Source organism: Larimichthys crocea, chromosome XII (genome assembly GCF_000972845.2).
Source record: "Larimichthys crocea isolate SSNF chromosome XII, L_crocea_2.0, whole genome shotgun sequence".
Lineage (NCBI taxonomy): Eukaryota > Metazoa > Chordata > Actinopteri > Sciaenidae > Larimichthys > Larimichthys crocea.
The window spans coordinates 15,351,290-15,362,516 of NC_040022.1; the positions used below are offsets into that span (position 1 = coordinate 15,351,290).

Consider the following 11,227-nt stretch of genomic DNA (forward strand, 5'->3'; position numbering starts at 1 on the left):
CCAAAAGAACATAGACAAAATTGTTATTATAACATATAAAAGCCACTATAAATAACTATAAATAAAGGGTAATGGGAGGGTTTTGATTTTAGTTCGGAAAAAGAAGAAAAAACAGCTATGCATTATATTCTGAAAGATCATCATATTTTTTTTACCACCGCTGTCCTGTAAGAATCATCTATCTCTAAAAACTCAACTGTTTTGTTTTCAGCTTTGTGATGAAGCATTTCCTAACCAGTCCTAGTGAGTTTTAAGTTAGGAAGTAGGAGACTTTCTTCAACTCATAACAATAATAAATCCTTTAGTCTACTATATATAAAAACACAGCAACTGTCAGACAAATGCAGTGGAGTAAAAAGTACAATATTTGTCTCTGATAGTCAAGTAGAAGTATAAAGTTGCATGTTCAAGGACCTTAAAATTGTACTTGAGTAAATGTACTTAGTTACATTTGACTACTGATTGTTAGAAGCATGGTGCACTGATGCACTCTAATACAACAGCCCTCTATAGTAACCTTGTTGTAGTTTGTGGTGCTTTTGTGAATAGTGTTATATTCAGTGATGTTATATTGTTCTCATCCATTAGTCTTAATATCAGTGATTTAAACTAGATATTAGAAATATGGTAGCTAAAGAAAACTCTAAAGAAAAGTTTCATTCATTTCATTAGACTTCACCACTTTTCACTTTCACTTTAGTTCACTTGTCTTCCTTTGCTGTTATATTTTTCACAATTTTTCTCCTTGTCCTATCATAGATAAACACAGAAACAGCAAATTATATAAAATAAAACCAATTTATTGTCATTCAGGTAAAGTCATACAAAAATATTCTGCTTATTAACTTTAAAATATCATATAAAATTCATCTTGTGTCATTGTGGCTTGAAGTTGATTTCCTCAGACGATCTGCTGCTTTATATTCTATTTAGAAAAACAAAAAGGAAAACATTAATTTAAATCACATAAAACTGTTGCATATTGACTCAGTATTGATGTCTGTTTGTTTTTAGCACAGAAAATTAATTTAAAAATGAACTTACTCTGGTACAGACTGCATGGCCCTTTGCACCCACTTTGCATCAGGATTGGCGCAGACAAGTCTGTTGTTCATTAACTTGAAACTGTATTAAGACAAGGGAAGATGTTAAATCATTAGAACAATAACAGAGCTAACATTTCTGATGTTTGTAGGTGCATTAATTTAATTTTCTTACATCACTGCCCTGATGTTGCAATAACCTGTGTCATCCTGGACACTGTAGGATTTTATCACTTTCAGTGGGATTCGTCCGTCATAGTACTCTGTGCAGCAAGGCATCGGGGGACCTTTAAAGAAAAGACATTATGAACATGTCAGCATAAGGAGAGGCCAAATATCATATTTAAGTAGTCACTTTAATCTGAAAACATTGTAAAAGTCATACTTACTGCTTTCACACAGCGCCACCAGCAGCACTAGTGTTATGGAGACACACACAATAAGCTTTGCCATCCTCACAGAGCTCCTCTTTAGCAGTGAATCAGGTGATCTTGATCCTTAAGAGGGATGAACTGATAAAGTTTGTCTCTGGCAGTGAAGCTTAAATACTCAACAAAACAGAAGGGAATGTCCCACCACAGGCTAGAAACTTGCTGGAAATATCGGTGCTGTAATGTAATTGGGTCAAACGGGAAATCCGCATAGAGCGTACCCTTACCAACAACAGTGCTACAAAATCCCCTCTTCTATAGGTTGGTACACATATGCCCTACTTATCTATATAAAAAAAGATCCTCATGTTATGCTGACGATGAATTCTATGAGACACTATTCCTTTATTCAATATAAACATAATTAGGCACAATTAATCAAGACCACCTAAACAAAGACCAGGTGATGACAAAGACTAAGACAGACTGAGAGACAGACAGACACAAAATGTGGGACATGCAGACCGTAGGTACTCCGAAAATTGATCTGAAAGATCCATCAACAAGTCACTGCATAAAAAAACAAAATCTATGAAATCTATAAACCAGAAAGCAAATGAAGGGTCTCCTTTATTTACCACTTTTATTGCTGTATATGTGCAGATAAGTGTACCATGAGAAATGTCACAAGCAAAAATGTATCTAGGATCCCTCAGTATATGATCATTTAATCAGGCAGCTTGCACACATAGCTAGGTGGCAAATAGCAGGCAAACAATTGAAACTGGCACCTTGAAACATGTAGCGTAGAAATATAGTTAACTAAACATATAACATTTGCTAAAACTGTTTAGGTGGGAGGTGATCATAGGTTTATGAAGAGTTCTGGTACAGAGGCAGACTGCTCACAATAGCATTGCTAGCATCATTTACACTTGCCACTTAGGTAGCCAGATTATTTTATCAAAGAAGATGTCTGACATCTCCTCATTGACAGGCACAGTTTCTTCTTGGCCTCCCACATTTGCTTCCTTAGGGAGTGCGTGTGAAGGCAGGCGTGAAGAGGTAACAGCCTCTAACGACAAGAAAATTTAATTGGAAGTGAGTCAAGATGTATTTCCAGCAATTACAGTAATAATGTTAACAAATGAACCAGACAATGCATAGGCGGATAACCCTGCATACTGATAGCCCTGCAGTCTCAGAGTCCGAGACAAGACTGAGTAAAAATGCAGCCAATACTGAGAAAGACCGAAACCTTCAACACAGCTATTAGTTACTTCAGTTACTTCAGTTTTATGTGTTTGCATCGACTCTATTGCATGTCAGAATTAAATATACTTTTGTACAATACATTTATTTAAAGGTAGGCAGCTAGTTACTTTGCCGATTTGAATTTCACACACGAAATGTGATTAGTTTATAAAATAGACGCATTTCTTTAAATTAAACTCCATCCAACTGTGTATAAAGTGGTTACAATTTCCTCCACCTCCACCAACTTTTACATTAAAATACTGACTTCACATTTAATTTTCATTAATAATTATAATAATACAATAATATAAAATATAATTAAATAACACTGATTATTTTGCAGCATAATGAGTACTTTATGAGATCGGTATCTATTTTTCAAGAGAGACCTGAGAATTAAAATTATGTAACATGGCATTAACCCCAAAAACCACACCGTGTCTCATGACTCAACATCCTGCTGATATTTTCACTGCCGGTGCAGGAAAGGCATTTTCTTCTGTACTTATTGACCGCAACCAGCTTTCTTTGAACTACACACGAAATTCTTCATTATGCCACCCACTTTCTTTTGTCACAAATTTAACTCAATTACAACTACATCATTCATTCAGATTTTGGATAACTTTTATAATAATGTTCCACATCTTTAGTACATTATGAGTTTTATTTATTTCTTTTTATTTTATGCTTTATTAGTTTTTGCATCTCTCACCTCCTCCCACACTCCTTTCTACATTTTTAACTCATATCTAGTACTATATCTACTCATTCATACTTTCATTTGCCCATTCGAGCCTTAAAATGTTCCACATCTTTTATACATTGAGTTTGTTCTTTATATTCTTCATATAAATCCCACTCATACAATTAGACCCACTTTTCCAACTCACCATACTATTCCTGAACTAAAAAAAACTAAAGATAAGATAAGATAAGATAAGATAAGATAAGATAAGATAAGCTAAGATAAGATAAGATAAGATAAGATAAGATAAGATAAGATAAGATAAGATAAGATAAGATAAGATATCTTCTATAGTAATCAACCAAATTTCTGGTCATATTAACCCATCAACTTAAAATTTACTATGAATTACTTCCTGTCTGTGAGTAGGTGTCACTTGATGTCTTGTCTTTCAAGAAATATGCTTTCCTAAAATATTCCATTAATTAACGGACAACTTCACATTTTTAAAAGTCTGTTTTTAACCAATACTCCCATGCCTATACATACAGTGCTTAACAAATGTATTAAAGTTTATGCCACACCTGCCCTAAATTAACAGCATTGGTAATTACCAAAATCATTTTTTATGTTTCTGTAATGGTTAATACACCAGTACGTAGAAGCTCTTTAAACAAAATGATGTTTTTAATGCTAAAATATAATTATTATTATCTACGAATTTTCAAATTTACTGTTTTACAAAAAAAACCCTGAAAAAATAGTAAAGCACATTATTTATTTCTTGACTAAGATGTCAAATTAAATTATAGTTTTCTTGCATTCCTGAACAAAAAGTGGTTTTAGTGGTTTTATGTTATGCTATGCTATGATTAATTTCTGTGAATTCAGTTTGAAAGTCCTCATTCCTGTTCAGCATGGTAAAACGTCAAGAGCTCACTGAAAACAAAAGAGTCCGCATAAAAGCACTTGATGATGCTGGATGGTCTCTGACAGGTGGTCTAATAAAATGTTAAGGGCTGTACATTGAAAGACACCAACTTAATTTGACTGAACCTGTTATGAGAATTTTTAAAGAAGAACCCTTGAATAAGGAGGACTGGATTCAAAGTATCAAAGTTTAAGTTGAATTTATTATTCTTGTACAAAAAGGAGCCTTCAACAGTGCAACACACAGAAGGGTTACAGAGAAAAGTCTCCCTGAGGAGCACCATCAAAAGGTTCTTATACATTGTTCAAAAATGGGCTGTCTCGGACACCTTCCCACTGATACAGATAACATCATAACATTCCTTTAATTGGTTTACTGTTCGAAAATGAGGACTATATTTTATATCCACATGGTACTCCCCTAGCCTGTCTCTCCTGTCCTTGTACAACTAATTTATAATTATCTCTCCCTGCCAGCCTCAGTAAATCAGAGGCCAACTAAGGGAGGTATGCGAGACATGGTAAAGACAGGACACACACACTATCTATATGAGTTAAAACGTCTGCACCCCAGTATAATCCTAATTTTTACAACAGAACCGAAGCCTCGCATTAACTTAAAGTGAAAGACATTTTGTCCTGCATCGCTTACATTTGAGTGACACTGGAAAGAGATCACTCAATGTCTGGTCTGAACAGGAATGGAGGATTACAGTGACAAATAACTATATTATGTAGAGTGACAAAAGTATCAAAAATTAAGTCATAAAGAGATTTAATATGAAGGGTGTATGTTCAGTGAAGAGTTATGCACTTCAAACATGCAGTGGCTTTTCACGGAAAGTTCATGACGCGCAATTTGAGAGACATGTTCTGTATCGTGACCTATTTCAGTCCTCCCCGTTTATCCGTTTCCTTTGATACAAGGGTCTTGAGTGTCGTATATGTTCCTTTGACCTAAAAAGAACCTTTGAATAACCTCAAAGCAACCTACTTGTTGCAGCCCACAACAAGTCGCTGCACGAGAGCTTCAGTGAAACTTCATCCTCTCTAAGTTGTTGCTCTCCCATTTGATTTTGAATGGTTAGTTTTGGTTAAATATTTAATAGCAGTATCATAGTAACAACCACACCTTTGGAACTTCCAGTGTTGCACTGGATTTTCAGGACTCTTTGTTACATCAACGTATGGTGATCTGAAGATTTGACAAGTGACACCCATAAAATTTGTTCCAATAATATTGTTCAACTTTTCTATTTAATATCTTCTATTTATACCAAGTGATACACTGAGTTCTTCTATTCTAATGATATTTTGTTCAATTTTTATGAATGTGGTTTTTATTTCTTACTCTGTAACTTCATCTTTAAACACATTTTCACATACTCAGAGTTTTACAGACTGATATAATCTGTTTAATAATAAACACATACTGTACACACACACTTCATCTTATTTACATGTAAATGTCAACACACTTACTTTTTATGTGATAAATCTTTTCATATCACTTCTCCTTTTTTCTTTCGCTGGGGAAAGTGAGGGGAGTTTCCTGTGCCGGTGTAATATTTGTTGTATGCGGAAGTTTCCTGTCTCTCTGAGGAATATAAAAGGCTGCCAGTACAGCATTTCATCATAACCTCCCTAACTCCACCTAAGAACAGGCGGCACGACAGCTCAGCTCAGAGACACTGCTGCCAACACAGAGAACACAGACAGGGTGTCAATCAAAGCTACAGTGATCATGTTCTTCACCATCTATCTGCATCTGCAGGTCTGTACTGTACTGGGTTTCCTCTGTCTGCCTCCATCCCTGTCTAGCTCTATTTTTCTCTCTTTAGCTTCCTTTAAGTCTTTTCTCTTCTTTCACAGTGAGTTACAAATGTTGTCAACGTTGCAAAAAAACTAAACCATCCTTCAATAGAATCAAAGAGGTTCTCATTCCAGACTATCACAAAGTTGTGTCCTATCAATGCCATCATGTTAATATCAATAAAATTATGTTAATCTCCTCCTTCACAAGCAGAGAATCAATTCTTGATTCTTTATTGACATTAACATCCACAACGTGGCTTTGAGCCTTGCAGGATTAAGACCAGCCCGTACAAACAAAACACCATTTTCCTGACATACATCAAACCAATCAATATTCAGGTCATCTAAGAAGAAGTTTCATCTTTCACTAAATTGAGGTTTTACAATTTTTATCCTAATATATCACTTTAGAATTGGGTGTCCTACAACAGCAACCAACTAGAATAAGCTCACAGTGTGCAAGGTGAATATGTAGCCGCATTAGTTCAATGTCAGTACCAATAATATCTTTTCTCAACACGAATTAACTGGTTCCCAAACATAGAATACAACTCTGCAACAATATTTGTCAAAAGGAAGTAGCATCCAGGTCTGACAGAGCTAAAATGTGTGAAGAGCAAGAGAGTTTATGTTCACTGTAAGCTGAGGTATTTTTTCTCTATGATAGGTTTGATAGTAGCCTGTGGCCTGTGAATAAATGGGATCAGGTCTATTTTTCTTGGAAACCCCCAACACAGACGTCCATTTCTCTTCAAAACAAACACATTTTTCCACTGGTGGCTCCTGCATGAACAGTAGTTGACACTTGACAGTGTTTTGTCACACACAGAAGCATATAAGATGTATAATAGCTAGCGGAAAAAATCAAGAATAGCAGTGCATTTTATTGAGAAATTTGGAATTAATGATTTCTCTGCAATTTTCACACTTTCACACTCAGCTGGTTCAGGCCAGTGGGCCGTATATAAGACAATCTTGATTTATAGAGATGTTTGTGTCCTTTAATTTCCTGGTAGAAGACAAGATACTATTATTAGTAGTATTTTTAAAGTGCAAATGTTTCACAATTACAATTATTCTGGGTTCTCCCTTATCTCGCTAGACAATTTTCTGGTGTGCTATATGACTATATTTGTGCCATCCAGTCTCTGGTTGCTTGAGAGCATTTTACACACCTCCTTCTCTGATTCACTGCAGTCCACTCTTTTCTCATCTGTAAATGTTTTTAAATAATTAATAATTAATAAATAAATTATTAATTACTAAATTGTTCCTTTTTCATTTGTAATCGATAGTTTCCATACAAAGGACGGTTAAAATGCACTAACCCAGCTTTGAACTGGGTGATGGACTATGTTAACCGTTTAGGTGAGACTTTTGGCCAAGAAATTGTGAAATGTATGTATATGTTTCACAGGACTAACACTAAAAGTTATATAGCCCAAAAATCCCAAATCACACTTTTCCTCAGGGGACGTACATTGTGCAACACCCTCTGTCTGATTCCAGTGACCAATGATGTTTTATAGGTTAATAATTCAGTGAACTCTCACAAAATATGCTGTGTAATATAATTCTTTGTTTACATATATATTTGCATTGAGTTTTATTGAGAATGCTTTTATTGAATTCAGTTGTCCAGTGAATTGTTTTGTGGCCTCATAATAGACTTCTTTCCCTTTCACCTTTATCTATTGTTCTATCTCCTCTTTCCTTCTTTCTTTCCTTCTTCAGCTGATTCAAACCCCAAATTAGAGACACAAGGTAAAGTACATCTATTATGGATCCTTGTTTAATTAGGCAACATTTAGCTACATGGCTAAGCAGAAACTGTCATGCAATCATTGGCAGTTTTTTATTATCTCACACTGATAATGGAAATCCCTCCTTGGCTGAACAGGTCAACCTGTGACTGGTGATACAAGTTATTTGGTTGCATGCAAAAAAAACTTGAGACATGCTCTCAGCAACAAGATATAAGTGATTAACCCTTGACAGAACAAACGCACATGGAATTTTCTGCGGCACTTCCCATTTGATCTTGGCACTGGTTCTAAGCTGTGGCCGTAACCAGGTTATGGGCGTGGAGCTGTCACAGAACAGTAATGTATCCTCAGGGGGGGAAGTCCTGGTTTCAAACTGGTTCATTCCTGCTTGGTCAGTGTGTGAATCTCAGTCAGCTGTGACCATCCTCACTGCAGCTATGTACCCTTCACACCTGAAGTATACACCTAAAAACAGAAGTGTTTTTTTCTTTCTTGATTTGTGAAAGTGTGTTATGTGCATGATATTTATGACGGAATCAAATCAAATAATTAAATAATGTGAACATCTTCCCTCATAATTGCACAAATATTGATATGATATAATATAATAGTATAACTGATATATATTGTTAGACCGCTGCAGCTGGGCCTATGTAACTAAAAATTGTCTTATAGGGAGTTTGTCATTATTCTCCTCAGTGTTAAGTGCAAATAGTGTTTTTTCCCCAAAATATGACTAACAGTTATATAAAACACAGAAACTCTCTTCTGCTTGGACATCCAGCAGCTCGTTCATGAAGTGAATCCTTCCTGAGCTGTTAAACATTTCCCCCGCCTACTGTCAGTACCATGAATTGCACATTGTGTTTGTTTGTATGGATAAAAAGAATATTATTAGCAGTGAAGCAAAAAGTATTTTGAATTTTTATTCAAGTGAAAGTACAAATACCACATAGTGACAATACTCCACTATAAGTCCTGCATTCAAAACTTTACTTCAATGAAAGTTTAAAGTATCAAAAACATCTTAAATTCCTAATCCTTCACAAATCCAGAAAAAAATAACTTTAAAAGCATCAAATTTCACTGGCCAGGAAGGATATGAAAAATACACTGTCAGACAAATGTAGTGGAGTAAAGAGTACAATATTAGTCCCTGAGTTGTAGTAGAAGCATAAAGTTGCATAAAATTCTCAAGTAAAGCTAACTCAAAACTGCAATGTAGTACATGTACTTGGAATACAAATACTTATTAGACTGTACTACATTTTAAGTGTAGGACCATCTATTTTAGTTCCACACTTTCCTCCCATCTTTCTTTTCATTGTATTTCTTTCTGTTTGTCCCGTCTTCATCCCCTCTTTTATTCCTTCTTCTTTTCATAAAAATATCAGACCCATGTACTTAAATAAATACAAAAACAGCAAAATATTGTTAAAAAAATATTCCATTTATTAAATGTAATTAAAATAGTCATACAAAAATATTCTTATTAACTTTAAAATATCATATAAAATTCATCTTGTGTCTTTGTGGCTTGAAGTTGATTTCCTCAGACGATCTGCTGCTTTATATTCTATTTAGAAAAACAAAAAGGAAAACATTAATCTAAATCACATAAAACTGTTGCATATTGACTCAGTATTGATGTCTGTTTGTTTTTAGCACAGAAAAATCAACTTACTTTGGTACAGACTGCATGGCCCTTTGCACCCACTTTGCATCAGGATTGGCACAGACAGGTCTATTGTTTATTAACTTGAAACTGTATTAAGACAAGGGAAGATGTTAAATCATTAGAACAATAACAGAGCTAACATTTATGACACTTGTAGTGAGTTTTTTTAGATGCATTAATTTTATTTTCTTACATCACTGCCCTGATGTTGCAATAACCTGTGTTTTCCTGGACACTGTAGGATTTTATCACTTTCAGTGGGATTCGTTTGTCATAGTACTCTGTGCAGCAAGGAATCGGGCGACCTTTAAAGAAGAGACATTATGAACATGTCAGCAAAAGAAGAGGCCAAATATAATATTTAAGTAGCCACTTTAATCTGAAAACATTGTAAAAGTCATACTTACTGCTTTCACACAGCACCACCAGCAGCACCAGTGTTATGGAGACACACACAATAAGCTTTGCCATCCTCACAGAGCTCCTCTTTAGCAGTGAATCAGTTGATCTTGATCCTTGGGATGAACTGATAAAGTTTGTCTCTGGCAGAGAAGATTAAATACTAAAGGTAATGCCCATCCCACCAGTGAGGGAAGGGAATGTCCAACCACAGACTAAGCTGGAAATACCACTGTGGTAATGTATTTGGGTCAACAGGGAAGTGTCATATTTTCCAACAGTAGTATAAAATTCCCACATCTATGGGCTGGTCCTTCTTAACTATCTGAAAAAAAGTGCTGATGAATGTTATGAAACATAGACAAAAAGATAGGGAAGATACAAAAATAGACACAATACTTTTCAAATTATACCATTGTTATTTAATAGACTTCAGGTATTTGTACTTGATGATTTTGTGGTACTACTACATTTCAGAGGGAAACGTTAATGTATCAATAATAATAATAATAATAATAATAATAATAATAATACAATAATATAACACTGGCAGGAGTGGTTTTGCAGCAGAGTACTTTATGAGATCAGTATTTATTTTTCAAGAGAGACATGAGAGGAATTACACAACATACAAAAGAGTAATTTGACATTCACCCCAAACCACACTGTACCTCATAACACAACATCCAGCTGACCTCTTTGCTGTGTACAAACAGTATAAAGCACTGTATGAAAAAACATTTCTCCGTACTTATGACCGCACGCAGCTTACAGCACACAGCGAAATGCAAAACATTCAGCTACAGTGATGATCAACAAGTAAAAGTAACAACACGCACATCAGAGTCAGCTCAAGCACATTTTCTATTATGAAATAAACATACTTTAAAAATCTTATTTTTCATAATAACACAAGCAACGCATGTATTAGGACATCATTTTGTAATATATGAGACAAAACCAGAAAGACATGACACAAGTGTATTACAGATCTGAGTCTTCTAAATCAGTCAGGGAATGTTCTGCTCCTTGATCATTTTAATTTGCAGTTTTATATTGAATTTTAAAACAGTTTTGGTTATTTCACATGATAGGATTTTCTCTGCTCTTCTCACTGGTTTGGTGTGGGCTGTGAAAAAGGTCTATGCAATACTTTCTAAACCCCCTACTCCTTTCTATGGGTGGGTTTCATGTCTGATGTCTTGATGACTAACTCAGTCTGCTGAAGCCTTATATTAACTGCAGCTGAACTTACATTCAAGTCGCACTAAAAAGAGATA

At 35.0% G+C, this 11,227-nt stretch overlaps 1 protein-coding gene across 3 annotated transcripts; it reads right to left on the reverse strand.

Moving 5' to 3' along the window:
- Window positions 1–794: 794 nt before the first annotated feature.
- ccl20a.4 (chemokine (C-C motif) ligand 20a, duplicate 4) lies at window positions 795–10,100 on the reverse strand. 3 transcript variants are annotated; one of them, XM_027285734.1, is made up of 4 exons: window positions 9,956–10,089; window positions 1,219–1,330; window positions 1,045–1,125; window positions 795–925 (listed from the first exon to the last, which is right to left on the reverse strand). In XM_027285734.1, exons 1-4 carry the CDS (start codon window positions 10,017–10,019, stop codon window positions 919–921), a joined length of 264 nt encoding a protein of 87 aa, XP_027141535.1. In that variant the 5' UTR covers window positions 10,020–10,089; the 3' UTR covers window positions 795–918. The 3 variants fall into 3 exon arrangements, with proteins under 3 accessions (XP_027141535.1, XP_019117715.2, XP_019117716.2); XM_019262170.2 differs by lacking the exon at window positions 9,956–10,089 and adding an exon at window positions 1,433–1,550; XM_019262171.2 differs by lacking the exons at window positions 795–925; window positions 1,045–1,125; window positions 1,219–1,330 and adding exons at window positions 9,300–9,446; window positions 9,555–9,635; window positions 9,742–9,853 and having other exon boundaries at window positions 9,956–10,100.
- Window positions 10,101–11,227: the final 1,127 nt, after the last annotated feature.